Raw genomic sequence first — 15246 nt, forward strand, 5'->3', positions numbered from 1 at the left:
TTAGTCTATATCATCAAGCAGAGAAAAAAAAAAAATTAACATCACAATATTTTGGACTAGCTGAGAAAAAAAAGAAATGTGTCAGTCAGTTACAATTCTTATTACTGCTGATTATTATGGTGGGCATGCTTTGTTCATAATATTGTAATCAATCTGCACTATAAAGATGAGCGTTCTACAGATATCCCCCCCCCTTTTTTTATTCCATTAAGTTCTTTTGAGTGTGATACTGCCATTTGGTGAGATTCGATAGAAGTTAGGTAAGGTCTAGGACACCAGAAATATTTAGTATTCAGTATCAGGTAGATGAAGGACAAAGGATATCTAGATAGCCAGCTGATGAGTAGATGGTATTCACATGAGGTTCTGTGTTTGTATTTCTTAAAGACTGAACAGATATACAGGGGTCCAGGTTTGAATGCACACAGAATTTAACATTGTGAAGCTTTCATGAACAAGAAGGTTATATTGAGTGACTCATTCTGAGTGATTGATTCTCATTGTCCAAAACCCTTCTTGTCAAAGAGTTAAATGATCTTTTACTGTTGTTACGAGTTAGGTAGCTCCTTAATATAAAATGTGTATGCATTTTTGTTGCATGGATCATGCAATTCAATTGTTAGTACTTGACTGAGTTGTTTTTCTTTTGTTTGGCAGACAGGAATTGGACAAGCACAAAGTACTTGGGTATACAAAACAAATATGGCGTGGGTGGTCTGATATACATTAGGTGCGACTCTCTAGAGAATGTGTTGTCATTAAATACTCTAAAAAAGAAACTTTTAGTAAAATTAGATTACACACAACCATATGATAGTAATGTATATCATGTGAGTTGCACAAGGAAAGCTGTAAAATCTAATTTTTTCTCGCACTAGAGATAATTTTTCTGTGATCCAAAATTAATAATAGATCAAGTATGTGCCTCATAAAGGCTCTCGTCATTTAATACCCTCCTTATACCCTTCTATTTAACAGGTTGAATAGTTTTATTTATTATCTTTGGTTTTGTGCTTGCCATAATTTTGTAACTAACACATCATTCCATCTTCTAGACCTTTCTCTGATTTATATGTATAAAAAAAAATCATGTTTTTAAATATATTTTTTTTACTTCTATTTTTCCTTTCCACCGGAAAGGTTTAATTTATGCTGCTAAAACTGACCCTGTTTTTTATTTTAGGACACTAGAGGTCATTTTTCATTTTTAGCACTTCATTTAATGTATCTACATTAAGGTGCTCATTGGACATTATTATATGCTAGGTTGCTATTTATTGCAATTTTGTCATTTTGCTTGTCAGCATGGTGCGTGTATTCTGCGGTTGGCAAGAACTGATGTTTTGAAAAGCACTCTCTTTTATTGGCATCCAGTTGCGCTTACTCGAACTTGTTGCTAGGTATTCCTAAGAATCCGTATCCATTATGATTTTCTCCATACGTTTTTATACCTACTAGAGCTAGTTGACATTGCGGTGGAATTATGTATAATCTGAAATACACTGTCTGAACACGTGTTTATGAAGGTGTTTACTGTGTATAAAAGAAAGCAGCCAACGGGGTAATTAGTCTAACGTAAAACTCTTTCACAACACTGGTAAGCTATTTTTTTCAGATAGTAATATTGTCAACTTGAAAGATCACATTTCTTACCTCTACGAGATCTATCATGCTGAAATTAGCAAATGCTATCTATGTTTGTTTTAGTATTACAGAAGAGAGTTGTTGTTGTTTTTAGCCACACTGCAACACAAAAATGTGGTTTCAGTTTACTGCACAAGTGAACCCAGCCTACACTGAGTGTGCCAGGCCTTTTCTTAACTCTTTGTAGAAAAAAATATTATAACATGTGGTGGTTGGTGGTGGTGCTGGTTGTCATCCCTAGGTCCTCCCACCTAAAATATTAATAATACTACCAATAACTACATGTTTTAAATTAAATAACTCCTGCGGCTTCCCCACCTTTTTTTTTTTAAATGACTTACATTGTGGTTTGTCCTGCCTTGCTGGGTCTTGACGTGTGGCTACGTCTATTACCTCCATTTGCAGTTGTTAGAAGATGACAGAGCGCTGTTTATTTTTGCATTGTCCTTCTGTGCCACTGACTGCTTGTGCTTTGTAAATTGAAAGCTTCTTCACTCAGTAATATACACAGTGTATGGCTGCAGTTTACTGAACACGTGAACTGTGCCTATACTGAGTGTGACACTAGTAGTTTTGCAGGAATAGTAGGCATCATTGAAGATGAAAAATCAGTTTGCTAAGCTTTTTTTTCTACTGTGTACTGTGTAAGTGTGGAAGCACTGCGAACTGCAGTGCACTGTGTGCTGTGTGCAGTGTAGTCAGAGGCAGGTTGGACAGGGACAGTTGGAGTCCTCATCATCTCAGAGAAGTGTCCATTGGCCTTCCTTCAACCCTCTGGAACAATTCCTGAAAGAAAAGAATCCTGAGAGATTAAAAACAAAAGTTCACTTATTTCCATACTGGTCTCCTAAAGTACTCTTGGGTGAATAATGTCAGGCCTGGGGCTTTGTTTACATAAACTACCTCTAGTTGCTGCAGCATCTTGTATTGAGTCATAAAATCCCAATTTTTCTGCGATTTCTTTATAGCAAGAAATATGCATAGTTCTTGCTACAGATTCGTCATTAATATATACTGAGGAAAAATAGTTATTTAACATGTCTGCCTTTTCCTGGTCACTATTACATAGCACACCCATTTCTTATTTCAGTGTACCTATACTTTCATTTTATGTTTTTCTGTACATAAAAGAGAAATAAGTGCAATATTCTGCAAGATCTCAACCTGATCGAGCATGCATTTCACTTGCTGAAGACAAAACATAAAGGGACACTATAGTTACCAAAACAAGTTTAACTTAATGAAGCAGTTGTTGTCTATAGGTCATACCTCTGACATTTCACTGCTCAGTTCACTGCCATTTAGGAGTTAAATCCCTTGTGTTTCTGTTTATGCAGCCCTAGCCACACCTCCCCTGGCTGTGACTGACACAGCGTGCATGAAATCAAAATAGTTTCATTTTCAATCAGACGTAACTTACTTTAAAAAAATGTTAATCTCCTGCCCTGTAAATTAGACTTTCATTACATGCAGGAGTCGGTAGGATCTAGCAAGCTATTAACAGAGCAGGAGATACAAAATTCTAAATTAAACAGAATTTGCAATAAAGTTAGTGTAAACATTACATGACTCTTTACAGTAAATGTTTAGGAAGGCTGTGCATGTCACATGCAGGGAGGTGTGACTAGGGCTGAATTAAAGTGATTTAACTCCTAAATGGCAGAGAATTTAGCAGTGAGACTGCAGAGGCATGATCTATACACCAAAACTGCTTCATTAAGCTAAAGTTATTTTGGTGACTATTGTGTCCCTTTAAGGCAAAAAGACCCATGAACAAACAACAACTGAAGACAGCTGCAGTAAGGCCTGGCAAAGCATCACAAGGAGGAAACCCAGCATTGGGCGATGTCCATGCGTATCCGACTTCAAGCAGTCATTGCCTGCAAAGGATTCTCAACAACGTATTAAAATTAACATTTATTTATGATAGTCTTAATTTGTCCAATTACATCTGAACCCTTAAATAAGGGGACTATGTATGAAAATGGTTGCAATTTCTAAATATTTCATGCAATATTTTTGTTCAACCCCTTGAATTAAAGCTGAAAGTCTGCACTTCAATTACATCTCAGTTGTTTCATTTCAAATCCATTGTAGTGACCTACAGAGCCATGAATCTGGAATAACTAATAAATCAATGGTAGATTCTGAAATCATCTGAAATACATAGGCCAGGTAGAGATGGTCATGCAGGGCAATAATAGCTAGGATCCCTCCTAACAGCTTATGGACACTTTTTTGGAGCTTTAGTGCAGCTCGAAAAAGTATGAGTGCACATTTTTAGTTTATATCATCTACAGTTTTAAATACTACACTATTGCATTCCTCTGTTTTTTCCTTCTTGTAATTTCATATACCCTAATGAGGACTATTTAGGTGCTGCACCTTCCCCTGTTTTTTTATCCTGTAGTGTGACTATGCCTACTACCTCCACAGATGCAGTTGGTAGATGGTGATACGGCACTTTGTTTTTTCCAAAGACTGACAACACAGACTGGATGTGTGGGAAAGCTTTGATCTTGTCAGGGTGGACAGGACAAGTGGGTGGTCAAGGGCATACTATTTTTTTTCCTTTTATTCTTGTATACACACCCTATTTAGAACTTGCATTTAGTTGTGCTCACCATTTTTTATTAATACAGGATAGCAAAAATAAACTAATGACAATCATCACCAATTATGAATTTGTGCATGTTAGCACAGTCATAGACAGTATTTTTGTTCTGCTGAGTTTTCTTCCCAAATGGCGTTCATTAATTTTTTTCTGGAAATTCGTCAAAGTGGTTCAAACAAACCAAAATTGTTCGCCCTGCGCAAGTCTATTAAATATTGATACATATAAAGAAGGTCTTATTTATATTATTTATCTGAGATTATAACTACTCAGACCAGCAATGTCGAACCTAAGGGATGCATGCTACTACAGGCAAACAAAGGCCTTTGTGCTTGCAAGCCAAGGTTTACTGCAGTGTACCTGCTTGACACAGAAGTGTCTGCTGCAGTTTTCCATATCTGTGACCGCCACCTGACACCTCACACGAGCTTACTGTTTTGTGTCCTTTAGCAAATAGAGCTATCAGCATCTCTGTGTCCTGCTGTGTCCTGCTGTGTCCATCATCATTTCTGTCCTGCTTTGTCTGCAGTGCAGTGCTCATATGGTGTTATATATTTGGACCATGTCAGGTTTACATCTTGTTTTTTTTTTCATTTTGTATAGACACTCATTTTTAAAATCTTTATATTTCAAAGGGTACATATAGTGAAATACGCCTTCAGGTTTCTAGAATCAGGTTTACCTAGAAGCCAATCATTGTTTAAATAATATATTTAAAGGAATTTGCAAAAGGACATGTTTTTTTTTTACAAGATAGCCTTCATCACCTCAAATCCTATATATGCTAAAGGAATTCACAGACTGGCCCATGAGTAAAAATAAATAAATAAATAAATAGTTAATTTGTTCAGACAGTTGTGTGAAGTCTGTTCAGACAGGAAAGGTTTGACATTTCAAACAGCTGTCATCACACATTCAAATGGAAAGTATTGAAGAACAGTAACTATAACATGATCTAACCACCAAAAAGGTTACATTTCTGGATGACGAAGGGCATATCTCAAGCTAACTGATTGGTGGAACACAAAATAAAAATTTAATATTTTTATACTGATATTATAAAATTCACATAACATTAACAACAATTGCAACTTAGAAACAAAAACCAAAAGGAACAAATAAATAGGGTCCCTTGGTAAATGAATACAAATAGTTTTAAAATATATATCAGATACATCGGCAACATAATTTATAAAACAGGATAAAGTCAACAAAATATTGAAATATCAATGATATAATTTAAAATGTATCTTCTTACAAGAGTAGAGTAAACTCTAGTAATTTTGAATTTGACTTGTAATGAATAATATTCTGAAATTCAATGTTATGGACAGGCTGGACTTTGGGAGGATCAACATGTTTATTGGTTAAATGTTGAACAGTGGCGATACATCAATGATTTAAAACTGGTTTAACGAGAGAATGCAAAATGGTTTCATAAAGAATTTAAGAGAAAAATGGTGAAATATATTGAATGAGATAAGTGTCAAGTGTGATAAGTGTTCTTTATCTATGATAATGTATGGCACTGAAAATGTGTTTGTAGATAACACAAAGGGGAGATTTATCAAGTCTAAACAGGTACTATGTTGGGTCAAGATGTCATGAGTAATTCTTTTGGTTTCTATGATGGTTACTCATTATTTAACACTTTGCCCCAGAGTAGCACCTGCTTTATCCTTGATAAATATCCAGTGATATTAGGTAATTTTATAAATTCTAAAACTGATATTACCTCTTTGGAAGGGAATAAATTGAGTGACTGAGCAGACAATGCGCACATTAGATTTTGTGTAGAAACACTTCATTGACGTATGGATCATATTGCATCTTTAAATCCTACTTATTGGTTGGTAAATAATTGGCCTTCCATAAACAAACATAATACACTATTGTATACTTACAAAGGCAAATGACAAAGCCTGTTAATCTAGGTGCTGTTCCGACTGGATCCTAAAAGTTCCGCAGTGAGTTCACATGTATGGATTTATTGAATAGTTCAGTGTCTTAGTAATTCAAGATAGCAGGATTGCACTTTTTGATCTAGATCACCAGCATTTATATTGCTGTCTTGATTAAGTTGATTGATTTACTTTTCTGTCATTAAAGTATCACAATACAGAACTAGCTATATGTGCAGATGATCTCAACAAATGTCTGGCCTTTCAAATTCAGTTTATTGATCTTTTATTGATCTTATATGGGGAGCATTTAACCTAGAATGATAAATATCTTCGAGCCAGACATATTGATCCTGGAAAGCAGAATTTGTTCTCAAATGAAAATAAAGTAGTTTCCTTTTCCCATCTCTAGGAATGTATGTCTCAGTAGTGATTTATCTAACCCTGGTCATGATGGGATCCAGGTTTATATACATCTAATATATACATCTAAATAGCTTATACTAGTTGTAGCTCAATGCTAGCATCTACTTATTTCCAGATAACGTCTATGCATTGGCAAACACAGATTAAGCACACTCAAATGCCTGGTATTTAATTTACTTTTATTAATCTGGTATTGGTGTTAATCTACCTTTCTTAATAGTGGAGGGGGCAGGATAGAGTAACTATTGTGTCTCACAAAAAGCTCTTCCCCGTACAGAAATTAACCATTTGATATTAGTATGAATATGAATTTGTCTGTGTTCATTCATGACTGCCAATGGGGATGCTTTAGTTTGACAATTAACATATATTTTAATTCTACATGAGAAAATATGTAACTCATAATTATAATATATGTCAGCCTGTGCCCATTTCATTGCCCATTTCTGTTTAGAGACCCAGTAACAGTTTGCCTGCCTTTATCAGTTGAGTCCAAGCCTGTCTGAACCAGCCTAACACTGTTTAAATCAATTACATCCAACATAGTTCTCAAAATATGACAATGGTCCAGTTCATGTCTGTATCCACACTGGATCTGACATCAGACATTTCTACTTCTTGAATTGTTTGTGTGCCTTGATGACTGGGTTAGTAACCACTGGTATAGACTGCCTATATGCATGTATAGCGTGCTATACTTACTAGGTTGTACTTTCTTTCAATTAGCTGACGTAAGAAGACAAACTCAATCTCTATGTAAAATTCAACACAACCTGTCGCTCTTTCCAGCATTCGTTTAAGAATTCACTTAAGTGAATATGCATTTTATTTTTCTGTTATTGTGTGCATCAATATGAATATTAATTAAAACAATTCCTCATGCTCTGCAAGCAGTTTATAGGAGAATGACTTTAATCTAGCACTCATCTTATTGTCCCATTGTGTGGACATCATCCACTGCATCATTATGATGAGCTACTTTGAACACAATGAATATTGTGCTGGAGATATGTTATTAGAATGATTTCATACAATGTAAAATTATATTACGCCATTTTTCATTGATATTCCTTTTTCTTTCTACTTAAACTGTCCCAGAATTATGAACTGTCAACGACAAGCTGTTCCAGGTAGCGCTATTTTCAGCAATATTAATGTAATTACAAATGTCTTTTTCAGAGCAAGATATTTTTCACGGAGAGCTCATGTAGACCTGTTCATTATATAATCTGTGTCACCAGAATAGATATTTGCCTGAGTAGGAGATGCAAGGAAACGATTTCATGAATATGAAGATGGCCTTATAGTATACTACTGGAAAAGCTAGAGGGACTTTGGATTGCTGCCACCCTTTGGTATATATAAATCCTATGTTCAGTGCATATTCTAAGCAATTTAATTAAAATTGCAATAAAATGAATTTACGGCAGCAAAAAATTAAGTGCTATGAAACTGAAAAAGCTGGATTAGGAAAGGTTGAGATTATAGGTCTATAAAGCAGATTTTTTTTCAGAGAGCCTTTTCACAGCAATGAGAGCATAAAAGGATTTATCAGTTAGAGTTTCATTAATGATGATAATGTCATAATGAGTGCCTGATGTTGTAAATGCAATGTTCTGGTCTGGAACATAGTGACTGATTAAACAGAGAAGGAAAACACTATTCAGTTGATTGCCCCTTGCGTGAGATACATTCTTACCAATATGCCCCGTGGATACATTTTCTCATTTAAATAAAACACACGCTTTATATAAAAAAGAAAACTGCTTTATAATTATTTAAATAAAACCAACAAACAAAAAATTACACTGAAATCATAGACAAATGGTTGAAATTAACACTGATCAGTAGATAACATATATCATTTCCTTCAACATGATAAAAACAGCTTACATCCCATTTACTTATAAATTCAAAGCAGGTCTGTTTAATATTATTACATATCAGTCAAATAATACATTAGTTAGAATTTTTTGGTGCGTATGAACTACAAGTGTCATAAAGTCGCTTAGATTTTACTACAGATCCACTTAAAATAATAATAATAATAATAATAATAATAAACAAATCTTATTAATATTGTATACCTGTTAAGTGTTTTATAAGTGAAACTTCCTGAAGTCACCTTATCTAGTTAGAACTGTATAATAATTTTATAAACACAGCTATGTGTGTCTATTTTAGTGATATTCTGAAAAGAGACAATGACAACCTATTTTTGTACATCACAAAGTTTTTCACTTGACAGCTGGTATTGTCTTTTCACAGACGGGAAGGAATCTTATATTTTTTGTTACTGATTCCATTATGACAATGTCAGAATATGAAAAATAAAATGTCCAAGTATGTCTTCTTAATCAGCTTGGGTGTTGCCACAATGTCAAAGATGTACCTTTCAGGATGATTGAGTGCTCATAGGTGTCTCCTATTACAAAGCACTGTGATGACAATGAATTAAATGTAAAATTAATTTCCAGTTCACGCTGACTTGGTTTTCTTTACATTAGATTCAAATCTTGGATAACTCAACCCCTTGCCATGCAATAGAAAGCTGATAATGTCCCCTGAATAATATCGCATTGCTTTGTTCGTCCTAACCAAGTATGATCGTAGAGCAACATTTCCTCATTCTGTTAAGAGATGGAAAGCGATTGGAAAGGCCATCAGGGTGTAGAGGACTAATTGACTTATTAAGTGAAAGAAATACTTATCATAATGGTAGTAGATTGAGTACAAATATTGCTCCTCTCCTCAGCCATTTTTTTTTTTACATTGTCTATAAGACTGATTTGATAAAAAGGTACACTAAAATGTGGAAATATAAAAAAGCAAAGCAACAAATCAAAAAATGCCACCTGGAAGCTCATAAATTGTACTATAAAAAGTATTTGACATTAAATCTGCACAATTTTCAAATATTAAACAATTGGTTGAGCAGATGGGCCTCTTTTTGAAGCCACAGGTACAGCTACTCCTCATTTTTAGATGCAGTTTGTTTTCTCTTTCCAGAATTGGAAATCGAAAAGGCAATGTATTATGAGTCTTTGTCACTGTCTGCACCACCATACATATCTGCTAGTTTTTTAAATCGAGGTCCCCAGTCACTCAGATAATCATAGTCTTGATCTCCATCTGTAGTGACTGATTCCAATGAGCTTAGAGACTCTGCTACGGAACCATTGCCTTCATAAGCATAAGTTGCTAATGAGTCATAAGGAGGGGCAGTCGGATCTGTATCATTTTCTTTTAACCTTTGGTTAATGAAATCTCTGACATCGGTATTATCTCTTGCCGCTGGAGTTCGACGTGGGAAAAAGAGCGTTTCCGGTACGATATCTCTGCGTAGTTTATTGTCCTCTATGGCTTCTGGATTCCTAAGGGTACCAATATCAAAGGCTTGTGTGTCTTCTTCTCCACCACCTTCATCATTGTAGCTCACAATGTTATCACGGATATCTTCTTTGGAAACTATTAAAGGTTCTTTTTTTCTCTGTCGTCTTAGCGCTGCAAACAGCACAACTGTAACTACAAAGAAAATCAAAATATATAATTTTATTTATCTTGGTGGCATCCAACACATTATAAAGATTTTCATTTTCTGGATACAGACACTGTTATTATAATTCTAAAAGCATTGTAGATACTGAAAGCAAATTTACAGTTACATGCAAACCAAGTACAAACTACTGCCACAATAAATACTGAGTATAATTTGTAAAAGACATTAAAGTACATTTTGAATACTCTACATTAAAATTAGTACTGTAGAATTACTGACGAGAAGTATCTGAAAAGAAAAAAAAAAGTTTGAATCAAAGTGATATCGTTTCTATCAGCTTATCGAGCAGTTCCGCTCATCTTATGTGATGACTTCAGCTGCAGCTGAGGCATGAACTATATATTCTATCAATTTTTCCTGGACAGGAGTTTCCGGATAGAAAAAAAATATATATCAGATTAGAATGGGAGGCTACAGAGTGGTGGAGCATATTTTTAGACTGTGGGGAGGTTGATCAGTTCCTGTTCAAGTACAGCAATTTTAGGAACATTAAAGGTAATTCCTCAAGATACACCAAGTAACAAGGTTTTCTTACAATTCTCCTTGGCACAGAAATGAGGATATTCATAAATCCTAGAAATGAGGACATTCATAAATCATAAATCCTATTTGTGCTCTTTGAGCACTGGGATGGGAACCACTGAACTATGTAAACCATTAAAAACATGTCCCTTAAATTGTTTCTCATACATCCATTGGGTCATGCGCTCTGCCATTTTTAAAAACAACTTTAGCTCTGCCTTCAGTTATTGATTAAAGGATTGCTCCAGGTGCTAAAGATGAAAGCATGCATCAGTTGTAACATCATTCAAAAAAATCATAGTAAGTTTGTGGCAAGATTCTAAAACAAAATATGTACAACACTTGCACCGTAGGGAAGTCCAATTATAGTAATCTATTTGCAGGTATTTTTAAGGTATTTATGATTGGGCTAAAATGTGAAAATATGCAGAACTGGCAGCTTCCAATCACATGTATGCATGGCTTTGGTTTTCATTGTTATATTTCAATACACAAAACTGTACACAATGCTTTATTTGTTCCTTTAATTTGTTTCTTTACGATTCCTACAAACAACTCATGTAAAGACTTTATGGAGTATGCACAGCTTTCCCATAGCAATCTATTCAGAGATCTAAACCATTTCCTGGCCTGAAAGGACATTTTACAAAAAAGATAAAAACCTGGTCATTGTCTGCAGCAGATAGACATCTCGAGGTGAGCATCATCATTTCCAATGCATTATATCTAAGTTGTATTAAAATGGTTTGTAAGTTGACCAAGGAGACTCTTAAAGTGCCCCCATGTTTCCATACTCTAAGAATGTAGTAAGAAAAGTGCTGTGTGTGATTTAAATCCAGCACATATTAATTTATAGTTTGCAACAAGCTATTCTTTGTGTATGTCATGTATGAGTCCATTTTTTGCATAAATGGACCCATTAACTGAGGTACTAGATTTAAGCTATGATTACGGTTATATTTCAGTTAATATTAACTGTAAATCAAAAGAAATTACTATAAATACTTTAAATTTAAATCTAGTATTTTTTCCACTTTATATTAGCACTTCTCATGCACATTTATATTTAACTGCAATAATGCACCATTTGCAAGCATATAATTTATCTTGGAAGTTGTCCAAATCAAGTCATTTTTGGAGCCCTTCCCCAGATTTCAAAGCAGAATTATATAGCTAAAGGTAGAAGCAGTGGTGTTAATAAGATAGCATCAATCATGAAACAGACTGTTTGAAGGGCTTGTTAGTTAATAACTGGTTAGGAGTACTTTGGAATATCAGGTTTTATATAAAAGTATTTGCTAACAAAAACCCTATTCTATGGAACTAAATAAAATTAAAAGAAGCCCATATTAAATAGAGGGAACACAGCTCAGGACTTGGGAAATGCTCAGGAAATAATTCCCTAGCACTCACCAAATGAATCAGAAATTAATTAAAAGAGCACTATAGCTATTTGCAGGTGCCTTTTCGTGTGGGGATACCAATATTTCATAAATGTTACTTTATGTTACATTTTGCCGTAGTAAATCTGAAATGATTCTTACCTAACAGTATAATAATGCAGAGAAGAATAGCAATTAATGATTTTTTATGATCAATTCATTAGTGCAGATGACTAGGCCACCTGTTGCCTGATCCTTTAGTATTGCTTTACACTACCCTAAACAGTAATATGGCAAGGGAATGCTCATCCTCCTCAGACATCCCAAATAAAGTGCCAAGAAAGTGCCCAATCTTCCTGGTACTAAATACTGTTTGCAAAATAATAATGCAGTCCATGTTTCCATTCCTCCAAACAATGAAATGTATGGAGTCAGAATGGGGTGAGCGTGGCCCTGTGGGGGCATCACGAGTAACATGACCCGTTTCACTGATGATGCTTATATTGGGCCCCCCAAAAGAGGGACAGGCTCACTCATTACCATTGGCAGACAGTCTGGATGATGCATTCCATGCATTGCCCAAGGGTCTGCTGCATAGACAAGCAAGTGTGCTGCCTGGGGATAGTTTCCTATGTCCAGAAATGCAGAGATTCAAGGAACTAAAGCAGAATGGTTAGACAGGACTCCAGAATTGGGACTGTCCCACCAAAAACAGGACAGTTGGGAGATCTGTGTTTCCCTCTATAATTCTAAATCTCCTTGGTATAGAACGTAATGTGTGTGGGATGGCTGGTCCTTGGTATGGCACTTTATGGGAGCGATAAGCGGCATTATACTTGTGACCCCTATGACAAATTGATTATCTGTCCATTCATATATATGCACAAATGGAATTGGATAATAACCCACATCTGATAGCCCAGGGGAAGAGGGAAATAGTGGAAGATCTTTAGCTGAAGTCCCAATGTTTAAATGGACACTATAACCAAAAACCAGTGTCTTATAAAAACCATGGTTAGTAACACTACCTATCCTGCCCCATCAAAAAAATAATAATAGTAACTCGTATTTACTAACGTCCTGATCTAAGCACCATTACTTAAACATTTTAAAATGTGCCAAAAATCGCAATGCTCCTACTGTCTATGCCTGTAAATTACGCTCGGGGAATGCTATTGGGGCACCACGAGCTTATGTGTTAATTACTCAAAGCACGATAAAAATAAAGAATTTAAAAAAAAAAGCAAAAAAAAATAAAAATAAATAAATAAATAAATAATAATAAATAAACGTTGTTCCTCACTCAGCCCGATCCTTCTCAGATTCTTCTCAGCAGGCATCAATACTTCTAGCTGTCAGAGGAGGTATATAAGGGGAGGATGGGCTGAGGGGCAAGGGTGGCACGGAGATGTGCTGTGCCACCATGGTGTGCGTGCTGATGACAGATGTGCAACATGCACAGATTTTATATTTTAGTAAATCACTCGTCTAACTTGCAACAACAGAATATTCTGTTATATAATTTTTCAACTGTAGGGTAATAGCTTCTTGATCCAAGCATAAATCTGACTGCCATTCGGGGGTCAAGAGGGAATTTTATTCGTAGCTTGTTGCAAAATTGGAAGTGCGTCAAACTGGATTTTTTTTTGCCTTCTTTTGGATCAACAGCAAAAATCAAATGTGAGGAAGGCTGAACTTGATGTACACGTGTCTCTTTTCAGCCTATGTAACTAACTATGTAACTCTGTCAGTGTCCCTAACGCTCAAATGTTTTAAATATTTAATTATTATAATAATAATTATTATTCTTTGTCATAGTATGTTCACTGGTATATAAATACATTTTTAGATATTAAAGTTTATTGATCTGAGAGTGGTAAATCTGTCCCTGAATGAGTTACAGTTGAGGAGTTTGAGGATATTTTGTTTACAAATTGAAATGTAATAAATCGTAGAGTTTCCTTGGTTTTCATAGCACTCCAGCTTAGATTTCCACTAACCTGAATATAACTGAAATGAATATGCCATTTCTGGGGAAATTGTTACCTAAGCTACAATTAATTAGTAGTTAAACTGCAGATTTTTGTTTAAATCAAATTTGTCTTTCATCCACAGATGTTTTACTTCTGCTCAATTACAGAGCTAACTGAATAGCCTATATTCCAAGTAGAATTATTACACATATAGTAGCAGAAATAAACATTTCCCAGGATCTCAGCCTTAGAGGACAACTATGATCATTATTTGTTTGACTTGTAGGATTGTGTTAATTATTATTGGGGTTGATGCTGTTGTCAGTAAGCACACTTTTTTCATAAATGTTTTATTTAGACTTCTATTTTTCTCTCTTACTGCAAGGTAAGGGTTAAGTGACTTTTTTTGCCACTGGCATTGGGCACTGAGCCCTTTATTTTTTTATGATCCATGCCCACTGTTTTGACTAACATCAACCACGCATAGAAATGTAGTTTTTGACTAATACCATGAATAAAAATAAAAAAATAAAACACCAAGACAAGCTTCTAGGTTGTTATGTGCACAACATGTCAAGTCCAAGATTAAAGCTTGTACAATATGTTGTATAAATAAGGAACACCATGGTATGTTCATTCATCATTCCACAAGTTGGAACTCAGAGGGCCACATCGTAACACCATGCAGCAATGCTGTTCCATGATGATCATTGATGGGTTGTGCTTGATGTTATCTCAACAGTCATTTGAAAAATAATTGAAATTCAAGAAGCCTTTTTTTTCCTCCATTGAGCGCCTAAACAATGCTAATTATTTAATCGAATCAGTTTGAAAGAACTGCATACACCAATTTGCATTTCCTAGACCCTTTCTATTGGTACAGGAATTAGTAAGAATGTCAAATGGACAATTCCTCATTGTTCAGCTGTAATGCCTAAGTGACTGACAGTTTGAGCAAATTTTCAGATTTTTTTTATTATCAGAAAAGAATAGCTAATCTTTTTCTGCTTATAACAAAGATGGTACTTAGTAATTCAAGAGACATCTTCCTTTTCATTCCCTGTTTTCTTTGCTGCGGACTATAATTTTATTTTCTGCTTTTCAGTTCTGCTTTTAATTCAACTGAGAAATGAGTTTTTGAAATTAAAATATTAGCAGCGTTGGCAGGATGCCACTGCCCTTAGATCCGTTTGCCCAACATTGTCCCTAATGCTTTTCCATCTTT

General features: G+C 35.0%; 1 protein-coding gene across 4 annotated transcripts in view; it reads right to left on the minus strand.

Moving 5' to 3' along the window:
- Positions 1 to 8337: 8337 nt before the first annotated feature.
- LOC134608747 (cadherin-6-like) overlaps positions 8338 to 15246 on the minus strand; it is a 220478-nt gene continuing 213569 nt past the window's right edge. For all 4 annotated transcript variants that reach the window (XM_063451829.1, XM_063451832.1, XM_063451831.1 and 1 more), the window contains exon 12: positions 8338 to 10110. In XM_063451829.1, the coding sequence (XP_063307899.1) occupies positions 9620 to 10110 (491 nt within the window). In that variant the 3' untranslated portion in view covers positions 8338 to 9619. The remainder of the gene's footprint in view (positions 10111 to 15246) is intronic.

The sequence above is a fragment of the Pelobates fuscus genome, chromosome 4 (assembly GCF_036172605.1).
Source record: "Pelobates fuscus isolate aPelFus1 chromosome 4, aPelFus1.pri, whole genome shotgun sequence".
NCBI classification, from domain to species: domain Eukaryota; kingdom Metazoa; phylum Chordata; class Amphibia; order Anura; family Pelobatidae; genus Pelobates; species Pelobates fuscus.